This window comes from Sceloporus occidentalis, unplaced genomic scaffold (genome assembly GCF_023333645.1).
Source record: "Sceloporus occidentalis isolate IW3139 unplaced genomic scaffold, rSceOcc1.0.p SCAF_8, whole genome shotgun sequence".
Lineage (NCBI taxonomy): Eukaryota > Metazoa > Chordata > Lepidosauria > Squamata > Phrynosomatidae > Sceloporus > Sceloporus occidentalis.
Window position 1 is genome coordinate 35,115,768 of NW_028316988.1, and position 15,830 is coordinate 35,131,597.

The 15,830-nt window shown below is 41.5% G+C and overlaps 1 protein-coding gene across 1 annotated transcript; it reads left to right on the plus strand.

The window, feature by feature from the left end:
- LOC149308663 (hypoxanthine-guanine phosphoribosyltransferase) lies at window positions 1–15,738 on the plus strand. The gene is made up of 9 exons (XM_089536246.1): window positions 1–336; window positions 5,174–5,280; window positions 6,864–7,047; window positions 8,647–8,712; window positions 9,806–9,823; window positions 10,310–10,392; window positions 12,220–12,266; window positions 12,961–13,037; window positions 14,657–15,738. The coding sequence occupies exons 1-9, from the start codon at window positions 250–252 to the stop codon at window positions 14,702–14,704; spliced, it is 717 nt and encodes a 238-aa protein (XP_089392372.1). The 5' UTR covers window positions 1–249; the 3' UTR covers window positions 14,705–15,738.
- Window positions 15,739–15,830: the final 92 nt, after the last annotated feature.

Below are 15,830 nucleotides of genomic sequence, written 5' to 3' on the forward strand. Positions count from 1 at the left end.
AAATACACGACGACGAGCCCCGATTGGCAACACTAGGACTCCCCTCAGGAGGCGGGGGAAATAAACGGAAGGCCGAGGGCAAGGCGAGCCAGCCTCCATGTTGGGGAAGCAGGGGAGGCGGTTCTCCTCCTCCTGGTCTCTGCCCCCCTCCCTGCCTCCCTCTTCCAGGAGCCGCTTCCATCCCCGCCTCCTGGCTCTCCTCCTCCCGAGCCCCGCAGCCCTGCTCCCTCTGGCTCCGTCCCGGGCACCATGGCCGGCCTGAGCAACAGCCACAGCAGCCCCGGAGGAGGAGGCAGCGGGCGGCCCCCGGGACCCTGCTGCCAGTCCTGCATCGTGGTGAGGGACCGGGAGGAGGCCCTTTCCATACCGGGGCTCTGGAAGGGAAGAAGGGGCGGCTGTTAGGGCCCCTGCCTTCGCTCACGGCCCTCGCCCTCCGCCTCCAAAAAAGGGATATCTCTGGGGGGGGGGTATTGATTGATTGATTGATTGATTGATTGACCCCATGGCACTTTATCTATCCATCTATCTATTGGTTTTGTTTTATTTCCCCCATAGAATTTTATTTATTTATTTATTTATTTATTTATTTCCCCATGGCACTTTATTATTATTATTATTATTATTATTATTATTATTATTCCCCATGTCATTGTATTTATTCATTTATTTTCTCCATGGTATTTTATTCATTCATTCCTTTTAATATTGTGTTTGGATAGTTTATATTCCTGGGAGCAGTGCTCTAAGCGTTTTGTTTTTGTAATTAGGGGTTGCTAAAAATGCTTCTAGAGACGAATGGCGCTCTATAAATAAACTATTATTATTATTATTATTATTATTATTATTATTATATCCCCCCCCAAAACCAAGCTAAGTTTAGCCACTGGGTTTTTATAAAAGCCCTAACAAGTCTTATTATTATTATTATTATTATTATTATTATTATTAAACCCCCCCAAAAAAAAACCCAGGTCAATTTTTAGCCATTAGGTTTTTACTTAAAAAACCCAACAAGGCTTATAATATTTATTTGTTGTTGTTGTTGTTGTTATGGAGTATTTATGAGCCTCATCTCTGATTGAAGTTGGCAGGAATCCCACTGCCTCCAAATGACCAGTTTGAAACTGGAAGCCAAACTGGGAAGAGGTTGGCTGAATGCTGAGGGAAAGTTTCCATTTGAACCCAAGGAGAGTCCAAGCCACTTTTCCACATTGTCAGTCATCTGTACAAAGGCCTGGATCCTATTTAGTGAATCCCAGAGTTGGTTCCTAGGAGAAGAGAAAGAAGAATGGTTTAAGATAATGAGCATAGAGGCCTCTGGGCATGTGCAGAGTGCCTCGTTTCTCATTTCCTCCTCTCTTTGTCCCAGCCTGACCTCCTTCCATGCCTTTGGGTGAAGAGTAGGATGACTGAACTACCTTTATGTGTGTTAAAATGAATGTGTGTCTTTTTCTTTCCTATGAGATCCGGTGCAGAGCGGTGAACGAAATCATCCAGAACAAAAGGAGGGAAATAATGAGTAATTAAAACACGACAACAACAAAACGCAGCACAAGAAGAAATTAGAGTTTACTGTCTCAGAGCCTGGATTTATTATGAATCGTTGAGGGTTTCGATTAGGCTGGTTTCCGAAAGGCTTTGGTCCAAAGCACGCTGTAGAAATAATCCACTTTGGGACTGCTTTAACTGCTCAGGCTCAATGCCAGGGGATTCTGGGAAGTGTAGTTTTGTGCAACATTTAGCCTTCTCTGTCAGAGAGCTCTGGTGCCACAATAAACGAAGGTTCCCAGGATTCCCTGTCATTGAGCCAGGGCAGTTAAAGTGGCCTCAAACTGGATTATGTCTGCAGTGTGTTTTGGACCTTTGTTTTGGCATGTTTGGCGTGAGGCAATGAGAAAAGGAGGTCTATGGAGCTGTGAGAAAGGCGGCACTTTCAGGTTAAAGGAGGGCGTTTCTCCATTTGCTTGGACAAAATCTTGGGATATTTTGCTTGTCGTATCGACCGTGAATCATGGAATTGTGCTTCGAATAGAGGCAGAGGTAGATTTATATATATATATATATATATATATATATATATATATATGGAAAGCAGACCATCTTCTAGGATTTTGATTTTATTTGAAGGGGGATGAGTCTCACTTTCCTTGGGGACGATCGCAGAGCCTTGTAAATTGCCTCTCTTGGAATGGAAAATCCCTGCGGGAAACTGAGACATTTATAATATGACCAGGCTTTGAGCGTTTGTCTTAAAGGCCTTTTGTGTGTTTTCCTACACAGAACCATGAGGTTCAGTGATTCAGTGCAAAAGGGTGCAACGAAGGTATAAGCGCCCGCTTCGGTATGAATGTTTCAGACTGGAATATGACTAAAGGAAAATCTGAAGGAGCACTGCAAATATATCGTTTTATGAGCCGCTTGTTTGGGTGACTGCTTGTGTCTGTAAAAAAACACCCGCCCTGATTTAATGGTACACACCTTTCTACACAAGCACAGAAAGCACAGCTGTGATTCATTGTTTTTAAAGAACGGAGAATGAGATAGGTGTTTAACCTCTTGCAAGCCTGTGTGCCTTAATATTAAATATCAATGGGGCCTTCTCCCAAGTGAAGACGTGAAGATTGCATTGGAGAAGCACATGTCGAGATTACTAACTTCCTGTTCAAGGTTTGAAGGGCCTTTCTGGCACATGCTTCCTTTTGTTAGGCTTAAGCTGCTATGACTCAGACAGATTGTTCAATCGGAAAGTGTGAAAACCATCACAATTGGGAAACAACATCATAACCTTGACAGTTTCTTCATTAACTCAGTACAAATGCCTCACCTTCATTGCTTTCAGATAGGACACTGGGTTGAGTGAGCCAACTTGTCCTTCTACGGTGGGACCTTGTTATCCGCTGGGGTTTGGTTCCAGGATCCCCCGCGGATAACAAAATCCGTGGATGCTCAAGTCCAATTAAATACAATGGCAGAGCAAAATGGTGTCCCTTAATGGAAAATTAAGATTTGCTATTTATACCTTTTTGGAACATTTTGAATCCATGGATAAGAAATCTGTGGGTAAGGAGGGCCGACTATCTCAGTTAGTTGTTGTGAGCCTTCAGGTCATTTCTGACTTACCGCAACCCCAAGGCAAAGCTATCATGGACGAGAAAATTTGCCTAAAAATGAACAGTTGTCCAAAACACGCTGCAGAAATAATCCAGTTTGAAACCACTTTAACTGCCCTGGCTCAGTGCTAGGGAATCCTGGGAATGGTAGTTTTTGTGGCACTGGAGCTGTCTCTGACAGTGAAGGCTAAACTACAAAATGAGCCAGGACAGTTAAAGCAGTCTTGAACTGGATGGTTTCTGTGGTGTGTGTTGGCCCAGAGACTCAGTGTTGTTGTCTGCGCAGATCTCCTGAGAAACCTGGATTGTTGCTGTTTATGAATCCACAATGGTCTCTGGGCTCTCCCTGTTTAGGTCTCCATGGGACCTCAACAGTTGTTTTTGATATCTAGTTACTAGAAGTTGGGTTCGGCTTCCTTGTTAGCAATAATGAAGTGGCTTCTTATGAAGCATCAAAGGTGGAAGCCTGGCTTTATTTCTTCCACAGTCAAATTTTGCAGTCGAATTGGCCGTTTACACAGAACAAAACGCTCCTCAAGAGACCTTTTTCACATAAGAAGAAATCCTGACTCTACCTGCATGCAGACTAGTGTTCAGTACCATTTAAGCACCATTAGAAGTTAAATACACAAAGAAGTAGACCTGTCCTTCTCTTCCTCTTTTGATTTTTGGTAAGGGGACTGACACCGCCGTTCCTTAAATAATACCTGTTAGTGCTTATTTCCTGAGAATTGTGTGGGGTGTTATTTTTTCAAGTGCTGCTTGAAGGAGTGAATCTGGGCTTAGAAATGTTAAAAACGAATAGAATTTGTCAAGAGTGAGAATGGTAGGAACTGAACAGCTTTGCATAAACCCTGATTTGCAAGTGTTGTGTTTTCCTTTTGGAGAGGTTTCATGCACAGGATGGTAGCCAAGTGGCATTAGGAGTGTTATTCTTACAACTGAGCTTGACCATGAGAGTTTGTTTTCCTCCCAGTGAAATCTTTGCCTAGACAGGACCAGAGAGCTGGCTGGGGGAGCTGTCTCTCCAGTGGGTTTGGTCAGTTGGGAGATAGCTCTGTTGCAAAGTCTCTTCATATTTTTACATTTGTTTTTTGCAGGGTATTGCCAATGCTCAAACATTGTAATCTCCCCCTGCTCATCCAACAGAAATGCAGTTTCCAGTTTGCAAAGAATTAAGCATGACTCTTGCTACTATGAAAACAAAATCTGCTGCTGTCAATTTTCCGTGATTCTTGTCATGTTGCTTTCATTACCCAGGACAGCCATTCACCTCCTTCACCCCAATTGTCCATCAGGCCACTTCCCTTTCTCTCAAGGCCCTCTCAAGGACCATTGATGCCTCCTCCCTCACCTGGTTCTTGTCAACCCTTCCTCCCATTCACCAGTCCTTGCTTTTCCCCTTTGCCTCCTCCTCCCTTGACCATGTCAGTACACAGACTGCAAGGACAGGTACATCACTTGTTCTATTCAAATGCAGCATGTAACACACTTGGTGCCACAATGTGGATTATGTGAAAGCTGTTGCGATGCCTAGACCCCTGCTGTAAGTGTCAGGAACGGCTTTTCTGCCGTGAACATAGCCAGTTAAGTGTTCAGATGCATGACACGCATATGAAGCTTTCCTTTCTTACTTTTGGTGGGGGTATAAGGTGTGATTTCATGGAAAGTCAGGAATTGTGACCCAGCAAGCTCCCCTTGACTGTCTGTCTACAACTTTTGTGTTTATTAATGTTATTTTTATGTAGCTGTTGTCATTATCCTCCCTCCTCCCATAATGGCATATAATATATGCAACAAAATAGCTGTTCTTTTGTCCCCAACTACGTCAGTCAATTAAAGCATAAATACCACACTCAACTCTTTTAACAGGAAATACCAAGGATGAAGCCCCCAGGCCATCAGGATTGTCAAGCATAAACTCAGCCAATGGGCCATGGCTTTGATTTTGGGAATAACCTTGCATTATGGGGCTGGTTTTTCCCCTTATTTTTTGTTCTCTGCAAGGATGTGTAATACAGACTCTGTGATCTTGTCTTTTTGTTGTTGTTGTTTTCTTTCAGATTGGAGACGATGAACAGGGTTATGATCTAGACTTATTCTGCATACCAAAACATTATGCAGACGATCTGGAGAAAGTCTACATTCCTCATGGTCTTATTATGGACAGGTCAGTTGGATTTAAAGCAGCTTTTAAAATGATGGTTTCCGTGAAGTTTCTACTATGCTGTGCCCTAAGTCATTGGAGTTATATAAGGTCAATATTAACAACTTTTTGGTTGATGATTATTAAATTAACAGTCGTTAATATTGACCTTATATAGCTCATGGTGTTTTCTTAGATTTGTCTTTGCTTTCCCCTGGGGCTGAGAGAATGTGACTTGCCCAAAGTCACCCTAATGGGTTTCATGGCTGAGGTGGGAATTGAACCCTGGTCTCCAGAGTCGTAGTCCAACACTCAAACCACTATACTACCGTGGCAGGTGGACAGACTCATTCAAGGAAACCATGTCCTTGAATCTTCAAGATCCGACAACACTTGGAAGTCTCTCATTCAGAGGGTTGTCACAAATTGAAGTTGGCTTGGCAGCAGTTAACAAGAACCACCAATTTTTGACCTGTGATAAACAAATGTCCATAGTATATCTGCCTTTCTGATACAAAGTACATGGATTGTGCCAGGAACAGTAACCGACTGCATTCCTTTAAAGCAGATCTATAGAATCAATGAGGGCTTGATATCATCAGCAGTTGTGTAAGTTCCATTGTTTCAGTGGGTTTTTTCTAGTCAGGATTAACAACTGGATTTAGGCTGTTTTAACTTGTTTCCACAGTGGTAGTTTCTAGGCAACTCCGTAGCATTTGAAGAATATAACAACATCTGCAGCTCTGCAGTCATCTTCCTAATAAAGTAATCAGAAATGGTTTCTAAAACGTGGGTCTGGCAATTACAAAAATAAGCACACCAAGTCTTAAGACCTGGGGTGGATTCTTTCTAAACTGAGAAAATGAAAATTAAGCATGGAGTGCAAATTTAATTTTCTTATCTGTAATATGACATATATGTGGAATGTGCACTCCTTTGGCTTATTACTCTGTAACGTCATGAAAGCCAAACTTTCCAAGTATGAGTTGCCTTGTTCTCCCTGCTGCCTTGTTCTCTGAATGACTGGAATGTTTATTGGCGCTTCAGTAATCAAGCTCAGGCTGCAGTTGTGCTTTAGAAAGTGAATTAAATCCACCGCCTGAAAATCTGCATGTTTCATATCTTTTGCAAGTTGTCCAGTAACTAGGCAAAGATTGGGTTTGCTTTGGCACAGTCTGCCTTATAAAATCAAGAGCGTTTGGCAGCACTGCTATTAGATTAACCTTGACAAGTGAGAAAAACCAGAGATGTCACTGACCAGTAAATAGTCCTATTCACTGTCAGATGGGCACCAAATATGTTATTGGATGAAGAAACACTGTTTATCTTAGTGTGTTCATTTCCTACAATTGGGTTCTGGCCTCGGTATTAGTCATGTGTTATAATGAAGTGATGTATAGTAGTTATGGTTGCACTTTACGTAAGCCTGAGTCCTAATATTAATTCCAGCTAGAGTAAAATCAGTGGATTTTTACCTATATCTTGACTCACCATTTAATATTTGATGAGTGGGTCTACTCTACTTTGGACAAATACAGGATTTGGAGCAGAATGCTTCAACACTGTGCTCTGTATGGTAAATTGTTTTATCCTATCCCCCCCCACAGGACGGAAAGATTGGCACGAGAAATTATGAAGAGCATGGGAGGGCATCATATTGTGGCTCTCTGTGTACTTAAGGGGGGTTATAAATTTTTTGCTGACTTGCTGGATTATATCAAAGCCCTGAACCGGAACAGTGACAAGTCTATTCCTATGACTGTCGACTTCATCAGGTTGAAGAGCTACTGTGTAAGTATACCTGCAGAAGCTCACAAGTTTTGGCATAGCTTCTCAGCAGCCATCATTTGTAACCACTGGTTGCTTTTCTATCTCGTATCCATTGTGTGTGTGTGTGTGTGTGTGTGTATTCACAGGGGTCTTGTGCCCCTAACCCTAGCGGATATGGAGGGACAAGTGTACTCAAACATTAAACTATTCCACTCATGTATTAAGAACCCAAATCAAAGAAGTTGCAAGGCAGCATCTCAGCATCTGGAACATATTATTTCTGCAATTTGGGCCTTGTACTGCTATGATTCCTCTCTCCCTTACCTATGGACCTGATTAGAGTATTCTGCAAGGGGAAGACATGTGGAGACAGCTAAATTGGAAACATAATGTCATAATTTGGTTGAGTTGACTGTGAAATTAGCAATTAAATTGTTTACAGAGTTGAGTGGGTTGGCTTTTGGAGAACTGGATATTGATGTTTCATGAACGAATAATATTGTTTCTTTTTCTTTTTTTATTTTTATTTTTGAACGCACGCAAATAGGCATCAGATTTTTGAGGCAGTCCTAATTTGCCCTGGCAGCTGGCAAGAGCGAGAATGTTTGCATGACACACTCCTGTTCCTTGGAGTTTTGTGCCCTGCAGGTGGTGATAGAGCTGCACACATGAATGGCTGTAGGGAGCGAGAACTGTGTGCCTTCTTGGATCTTCTCTATTTTCCACACTGCACAGAATGTGCCCTCATACTTAAAACTAGTAGAGAAGGTCTGATTTCTGCTGTTCTTTTGGCAGTCATTTCCTTAGACATCTCTCATTGTCTCAGTTTCCCCAAATTGGTGCCATAGTAGGAGACTTTATTGTAAAACAACAGGACACATCACCTGTTTTCCATGGACAGCTCTATTTTCCACTGTGTTCCACCATGACCTTTTTTTTACCATTTGGCTAGTATATAATTGTAATTAATTTTTTAATTAAAATTTCCAATATATTTTTAAAAATCCAAAAAAATACATATATGTCATATACTTAACAGGAGATCATATTCTATATACATGGAATAGAACCCCCCTTCGAAGATTCAATAATAAATACTTCCTCCCTTCCTGAAGTGCCCATAAAAATTCTTAATTTTGAAATTATTGATTTTTCATTTGTCTTATCAATATCTCCTAGAACATATGGCAGGGGTTGGACTGGATGGCTCTTGTGGACTCTTCCAGCTCTATGATTCTATATAACACATGTACATATAAAACAGTTAATCTTATACATCTACTCACTGTTTAATAAGCGTGTATATATCTTTGAAAGACTGCACGCCTATACATACTTGAAAGTGAACGTCATTGAGACTGAGGGAATGTAACTGAATGCTGTTGATCAAAGAGTGGGAGGAGGACAGAAAGGAGAGGAAGACACCTTACTGTGTGTTGAATAAGCTCCTATGTTGCTTTGGCGTCATAATTTTATTTTTATTTTTCTTGCTTTTCTTAGTAGTTGGAGAAGATGAGAGCCTGGGCTTACAGGTGTTTTCATAGTGTACATTTTCAGACTTTGGTGGAAACCTGGAAATTGTTATTTTAACATGTGTTTTTCTTCCTTGTCTAAAACTAGAATGATCAGTCAACTGGTGATATCAAAGTAATTGGAGGGGATGACCTCTCAACCTTGACTGGGAAGGTATGTCCTGAAAGAATGTGTATAGATTTACTGTAGAAATTGATGCGAAAAATTATGTAAGCAGACGGCACTTTTTAGAATGAATTAACTTACTTGTTTTAAAAGGTGCAAATTAAATGGCAGTTTGTGAAATGTAATTAAGGTAAAAGCATTGTAGAACAAGAGCCAGTGTAGGGTAGAGATTGGAGTTGTGGACTATTACTCTGGGTTTGAATCCCTGCTTGGCAATGTAATCCCACTGGGTGATACTGGCCAAATCCCACTCTCTCAGCTTGAGAGGAAGGCTATGGCAAACCTCCTCTGAACAAATCTTGTCAAGAAAACCCTTTGGTTGGGTCACCTTGTGGTCTCCAGAAGTCAGAAATGACTTGAAGGCACAAAACAACAATTGTAAAACAAAGCAGAATACAATGCAGAGTAACTGCTAGAATTTGAGGGCTGCATTGGCCCCCAAACCCTCAGTGTTTTTACCTTTAAAAAAATCAATAAACTTTTCCCCATCTCCCCTAGAAGGAATTTTACCTTGCCTTGGACCCTCTTTGGTCATACAATCTCCGTCCTTTTTTCCCTGTCTCCCTGATTTCCTCATGAATAGACTAACAGACTTATTTGTTGTCCACAAAAAAGTGCTTAAACTGTTTAAAAATATCAGCTAATTAGAAACAGCAGTGGACTGAATATAATGTATTTGATTTGGTCTTAACACCTTCCTTTCTCTCTCTTTCTCTCGCATTATTAGTTTATTTTTAAGCTATAATAAAAATTTTGTTCCAAGTCCAAAAGAATGTACTAATGAGCGTTAGAGATTTGAGCAATTTAACCACAAGGCACGGTTTGTAGCCATTTTCTGCTGGTTTGTTTCAGAGATGAGGCATCCGCCTGTATTTCTTCAGGGGTTAAATTAGGGAAATCTAAAATGAAAAACAGTCACCCTGAAAAAAAATTGGATAAATATACATGGAAAGCCAAGTTTGATTTTAAAAGCCTTGATCCAATACAGGGAGAGGTGGGATACAAATAAATATTATTATCATCATCATCATCATCATCATCATCATCATCATCATCATCATCTTTTTCTTTTCTTTTTTAGAACGTCTTGATTGTAGAAGTAAGTATAATACAGTACTTCGCTTTTACTTTTTTAATGGGCATGAGATGGAATAATAAGATTGTGTATTGATTCTTACTACTTTCTCGCAAGGTTACACAGTTTTACTTGAGAATAATGGCCATTTCATAACGTGGCTGGTAGTCACTGGGTTAGACACATTGATTTCGCTCCTAAAGAACAAACAAAACTATAGGTTCTGTTTAATTCAATTAATTTCAAATGAAGCCTGATAATATTTTCCAAGAAAGTCTTCTTGTTCTTATGAAGGCCATGTCAAAAGATGTTTGAATTTTGGTATGCATTTCAGACCTTGAGGAAATATCCATTTGCAGATATTTTCCTTTCGTTATTTACAATTACTGGCAAACACAAGCATTCACAATTTGTCTGTGTATTTTGGTTGACTATCAGTCTAAAAGTGTTACTTGGTTATAACTTACAAGCCTGTTTGCTTTGTGTTTGTTTCTTTTGCTTACCGGTCAGGATATCATTGACACTGGCAAGACAATGAAGACCCTCCTCTCTCTGCTGAAGCAGTACAATCCAAAGATGGTAAAAGTAGCCAGGTAGGTTTGGATTGCTGTCCCTTGTTCTACATTTTGCTTATTCAAGAATTAGTACAGGCTGTTGGGTTCGGGGAAAAGCTTTACAACATGGTTTTGGAGCACTTTGTAATCATTTGTGCATAGGATAATTCATTAATCTGGAGTGTGGATTTCACCCCATAATTTGTTCCATTCCTAACATCAAGTCTTGGGATACTTTAAAGGGAAGCTTTGTTTTCCTACCACTTCGGTCTTTTTTCCCCCTGACCAAAGGAAATAATTAAGGAAGGAAAGATAGAATAGCTGCCTATTGTCTTTTGTCTGATAGCACTGGGAGTTCTCCATCTGGAAGTCCCCTTGAATACTGTGAAAAATACACACTTAAACTCAGAAGCCATGGGCTTTCTGTTGTATGATTCAACTGAACAGTATTTCGCAGCAAAGAGAGCTGAAGGAGGGAAGCATTTTTAAAAAAAGAGGTACTGACAATTTAAATTTTAGCTATTAATCTACAAAAAAAATGTGTGTCAGTTTTCCTCATATGCTCTAACAAAAAACACCTGACTTACATTTATGTTAAGAAGAGCTTCAAGCACATTTCCTTCAGTGACTCTTGCAATCCTGCATGGAATCTAAATTAAAACATCACCACTCACCTGTTTTATCAAGATAGTTCTGCCTTTCTGAGTAAGTGTTTGTGTTGGTTTGGCTCTAACTGGCTTCCAGGCACTGTTTGTCTTGTGGGCTGCTGGTTCTTCAGAGCCAGAGACTCCTTCATATTTCTGGGGAAATCCCAAGTATCTTTAACTTGAAGAAAGCCAGAGGACACCTGGACAGGAGAGGGAGAACAAATGTGCATTTGTAGAAGAGCTGCTTGGCTCTTTGGGCTCTGAAATAATTATTTTTGAGCTTGCCCAGTTGAAGAACAAGTGAAGTTTGTGCAGATATAGAATCCTAGCATTGGAAGTGACCCCAAAGGGCCATCTCATCCAACCCCTCGCCATACAGGAATATTCAATCCAGCGCTCCTGCAGATGGCCCTCCAGCCTCTCTTTAAAAACCACCAAAGAGATGTCACCACCTGCACTGTCAAATAGTTCTTAACTATCATATTTCAGGGCACAGAGGTGTGGCTTGGAGCCAGAGGGTGCTTTGCTACTTGGAGTGCTTTCTGAAGAAACAGAGCCTCTGGGTGCACTGTGTTCCTTGGGTGAAAGTGTCAGAAGCACATGGATCTCCTGTCCATTTGCCATGTGAACCAACAAGTCAATTGGTTCTACTTGGTTTTGTTGACTGCACATACATTTCAAGTCAAAGGGTAACCAACAATAAGAATCAGAGAAAGGTGGAGAACAAAGAAGCCTCTTGCTGTTCTTTGTTGCCACAACATCAGCCGGGTATTTCTGTCAGAGGTGACTTCTTGTGTTTGGCCATATCAGTGCGTCCTTGTGAGAGTGAGGTTGATAACAGCCCGAAAGCAGCCGAATGTGGAGAGCGGAGCCCTGCCCACAGAGTGTTTGTGGGAGGATAATCTAGCTGGGAGGGATGGGAGATGGCTCCTTGGTAAAGGAAGGGAGATAAGGTCATTGTTTTTTCAGCTACACAAGTTTCTTGGCTGGAGGCACAGAGCCCTGTTTCGCCCGTCTCTCTCTGGCTTCATGGAGTGAGGCAGGAGAGCCCTTTCAGCCCATGTTTTGGTCCTCTTCATAGCATCAGAGGGCTGAATCAAGGAGTATCCTTATCATTTAGATAGATAGATAGAGGGTTATATGCTATGTAATGGTTTATCATGGAGCTGCTGTGGGGTGTATTTAATCCACTAAATTCTGCTTGGTGCCTTTTTAACAGCTTGTTGGTCAAACGGACACCTCGAAGCGTAGGATACCGGCCTGACTGTAAGTGAATCTTATGCAAGGATTTACTGCACCTTAAACAATGCCCTGAAAATATTTTAAGGATCCCATAGCTAAGAAATCAGAAGGAGAAATAGTCATGAGATTAAGGACCATTTTAGAGGAGTTTCTGAAATGGGGAGGAGAGAAAGGATGAAGAAAGAGAAGAGGAGGCCATGAAGTAAGTAAAGATTAGGACATGTCACTTCATTTGTGTACCTCTTTTGTGTATTTTGTAAAATCAAGTAGTACATTTAAGTAGGGATAACTAGAAGGACATATAAAAAGGAGAGTGCCCAAACAGTGCAATCCTATTAACCTAAATACAAGTTTCTCTGTGTTCAGTGGGACTTATTTCTCAGTAAGTGTGCTTAAGGAATTTAGCATTAATCAACCCCTTTACAGTATTCTGCATGCTTTCAGTGTTGCGTATTCCCATCTCTTAGCTTGCAATGCCTCTCCTGCTCTTCTGGACATGATGTAACATTTTCCTAGATTAAAATGCACTGTCTGTTGTAGGTACTGGATTTGTAATACCAAATAAAGTTTGTTACGGTTTGAAGTGGTGCCAATAGGAATTTGATGCAGTATTAACAGAGAAGAGTTTAAAACAGTTCATTAAATGGTCAGAATAATTGCCCACAGTTGTTCAGATGTTGCTCATGTAACACTTTGATGAATTCTTGATTTTTTTCAGTTGTTGGATTTGAAGTGCCAGACAAGTTTGTGGTGGGATATGCTCTAGATTACAATGAATATTTCAGAGATTTAAATGTAAGTATTTACTTTCTTCCTTACTTAGGCCTGTTACAGACAGCCAAAATAAAGCTGCTTCGAGTCACTTTGGAGGTATGGTATTTCAATGATACATGCGTCCTAAGCGTCCAAAAGCCGCACCAAAGCCACGCTCCAGTCCTTAGGACTGGAGTGCGGCTTTGGTGAAGCTTCCAGACTCTTAGGACTCATGCATCATTGAAATACCATACCTCCAAAGTGACTCGAAGCAGCTTTATTTTGGCTGTCTGTAACAGGCCTTAGAGTACTTATATCCTGCCCTCAAGCCTAGCATCCTCTTTCACTCAGTGGACTCTAGAGTCTTCTGGGAAGTGACCCTGAAGGGCCTCAAAGCAGCAACCTTTTCCTGCCACCGGTATTCAGAGGTTTACTGCCTCTGAACCTGGAGGTTCTGTGTCACTACCATAAAGAAATTTGTTGTTGTTGTTGTGTGCCTTCATGTCATTTCCAACTTATGGCTAGCCTAAGGTGAGAACCTATCATGGTGTTTTCTTGGCAAGGTTTGTTCAGATGAGGCCTTTGCCTTCCTCTAAGGCTGAGAGTGTAACTTGCCCAAGTTCATGTAGTGGGTTGCTACGGCTGAGTGAGGCTTTGAATCCCTGTCTCCAGAGTCCATTGTTGAAACAATTACACCTCGCTGGCTCTCTGTTGATACATATCTGTCATGAATTTTGCCTGCTCCCCTTGTAAACCCATCTAAGCTGATGGCTTTTGAAGGCATCACCATATTCTATGCCAGTGAGTTCCATGAGTTAACTATACATTGTATAAGGCATTTCTTTTTTGAATGCACTGCCAATCAATTTTGTTCGGTGATAGTAATTGTAGCTTACTATTACGGATGAGGAAGGCCGAGACATTTCTTCAGACCTTACATGAATTGTGTAGACCTCTGTGGTGGTGATATGTCTTGTCCATTTTCTGCACCCCTCCCCACTGTCCAGTCATGTATTTTTCTAAACTAAAGATATTCAAAGTGCTGCTTTTTCAGAGGTACAGCCCTTTCCACTCCTGCCGCATGGGCTTGTCTGGAATTTAAAACTGGACCCTCCCACGCCTCAGCAGATCCGGCTGGTAGACCAGAAAGCCTCATGTGTTCAAGCATTTACCCATACTCTTGGGGAGGGGTGGCTTTTCAGATGCATTTGGAAGTAAACTGAAGTCTATGAAATCTCATGCTGCCAACTTCATTCTTTCAGTTAGTCTCAAAGGTGCTACAAGATGTCTCTACTACTGATTCTACAGACTAACATGGTTATATCATTGAACAAAATCATAGGCGTGAGACAAATCACTCCAAAAGGGCAGCCTGCTGGTGGCCTTTTTCCCTGCGGAGGGACGCCGCAGCCACCAGACCGTTCTTTTTCTAAACTAAACTAAGTTCTTCCTAATGTTTATGTGGAATCTCTTTTCCTATAGTTTCCCTGACATCTAGTTCCTTTGCCCCCAAAGCCCTTAATGAGAGCTTGGGTACTTCACACCATGCTGCATTCCATAGTAGCCAGTAATGACGACTTGGGATAAACCTCTGCAGAATGTTCACCCTCTAGCAGCTAATGTTTCTAATACACACACCTTTTTATCTTCTCTTGTTTCAGCACATTTGCGTGATCAGTGAGATGGGGAAGCAGAAATACAAGGCGTGACACTTGCTGGTTTCAGCACAGCAGCCACAGGATTTTGAAGCCAACACCCACAGCGTCCATTTCCCATCCATTGCCTGAGGCTCTGGTCACCAGCTTCTAATTGTGGAGTGCTCCCACCTTCTTGTCATTTGCTTGCTATAACTTATTGCATGTACAGTATGGGAACTGTGTCTTGTTTATTTACCTTTGAGAAACTAACAGAGAGTGCAATTGTTCACCCTTCCTTCCTCTCTTTATTCTCTCTCTCTCTCCCCCCACCCCTTGTTTTTCTTTTTTTACAAAGTTGCACTATGATGCTACTGATTCTAGCTCCTCCCTGTTGAGAATTTGCTCTGTGTTGAACCCAGGTTTAGCCCTCCAGCACACTGTACTACTTTCCCCCTGTCTTTAAACCTCATCAGCTCAGAACTGAAATAGTTATATAAGTACTGTAAATGTATAAGGCATTTTAAGATGGAAAAATCTATATTAGTAATATTTTTTTAAGAAAAACAGGTAATTTAAGTTTTATATTGTAATGAGTGCAGAATTTGGGGTGATTCTTAGATAGCTGCTCTGGGGGACGGAGGTGCTGTTCCCTTCCAAAGAGGTGTGGGGTCAGCTCCTGATGGCTGCTGTAGTCTTGAAGGAGTATGGACAATGTTCTGCTAAACTGTTTTTTCCAGGAGTTGCCTTACTTGCCTCTCGCAGAAGTTCCAAGTTTTACACACAAAAAAGAGCAAGTGACAAAACCGAATGTTTAAGCCACTTCCGAGCTTTCTGTCTCCTGTAGGAATAAGGGCACAGTTCACTGGGAGCCCCTCTCACACCAGCCCTGTAGAAGAAAATGGGCATTCGTTTCCAAAAGGCTCGCGCGTGAGAAGTTCCAAGTGGATTGTGTCTTAATTTCTCCTTTTCTGTCTCCATCAGCTTAGCAGAGTTGCCTTTCAGATTTAACAACGACCTCTGTGTGAAACCTTCAGTGAAAAATGATTGTAATGTACGAAGTGCACAGAACCAACGCACTTTAAAATAAAGGCTGTCTCTCCAAAGGATGCATTGGACAGCTGCGCTTGCTTCTTCCGCACACCTAAGCATCTGTAATGCGTGCGCCTCACTCCCTGGTTTTGTCCTCTTCTCCAACCCC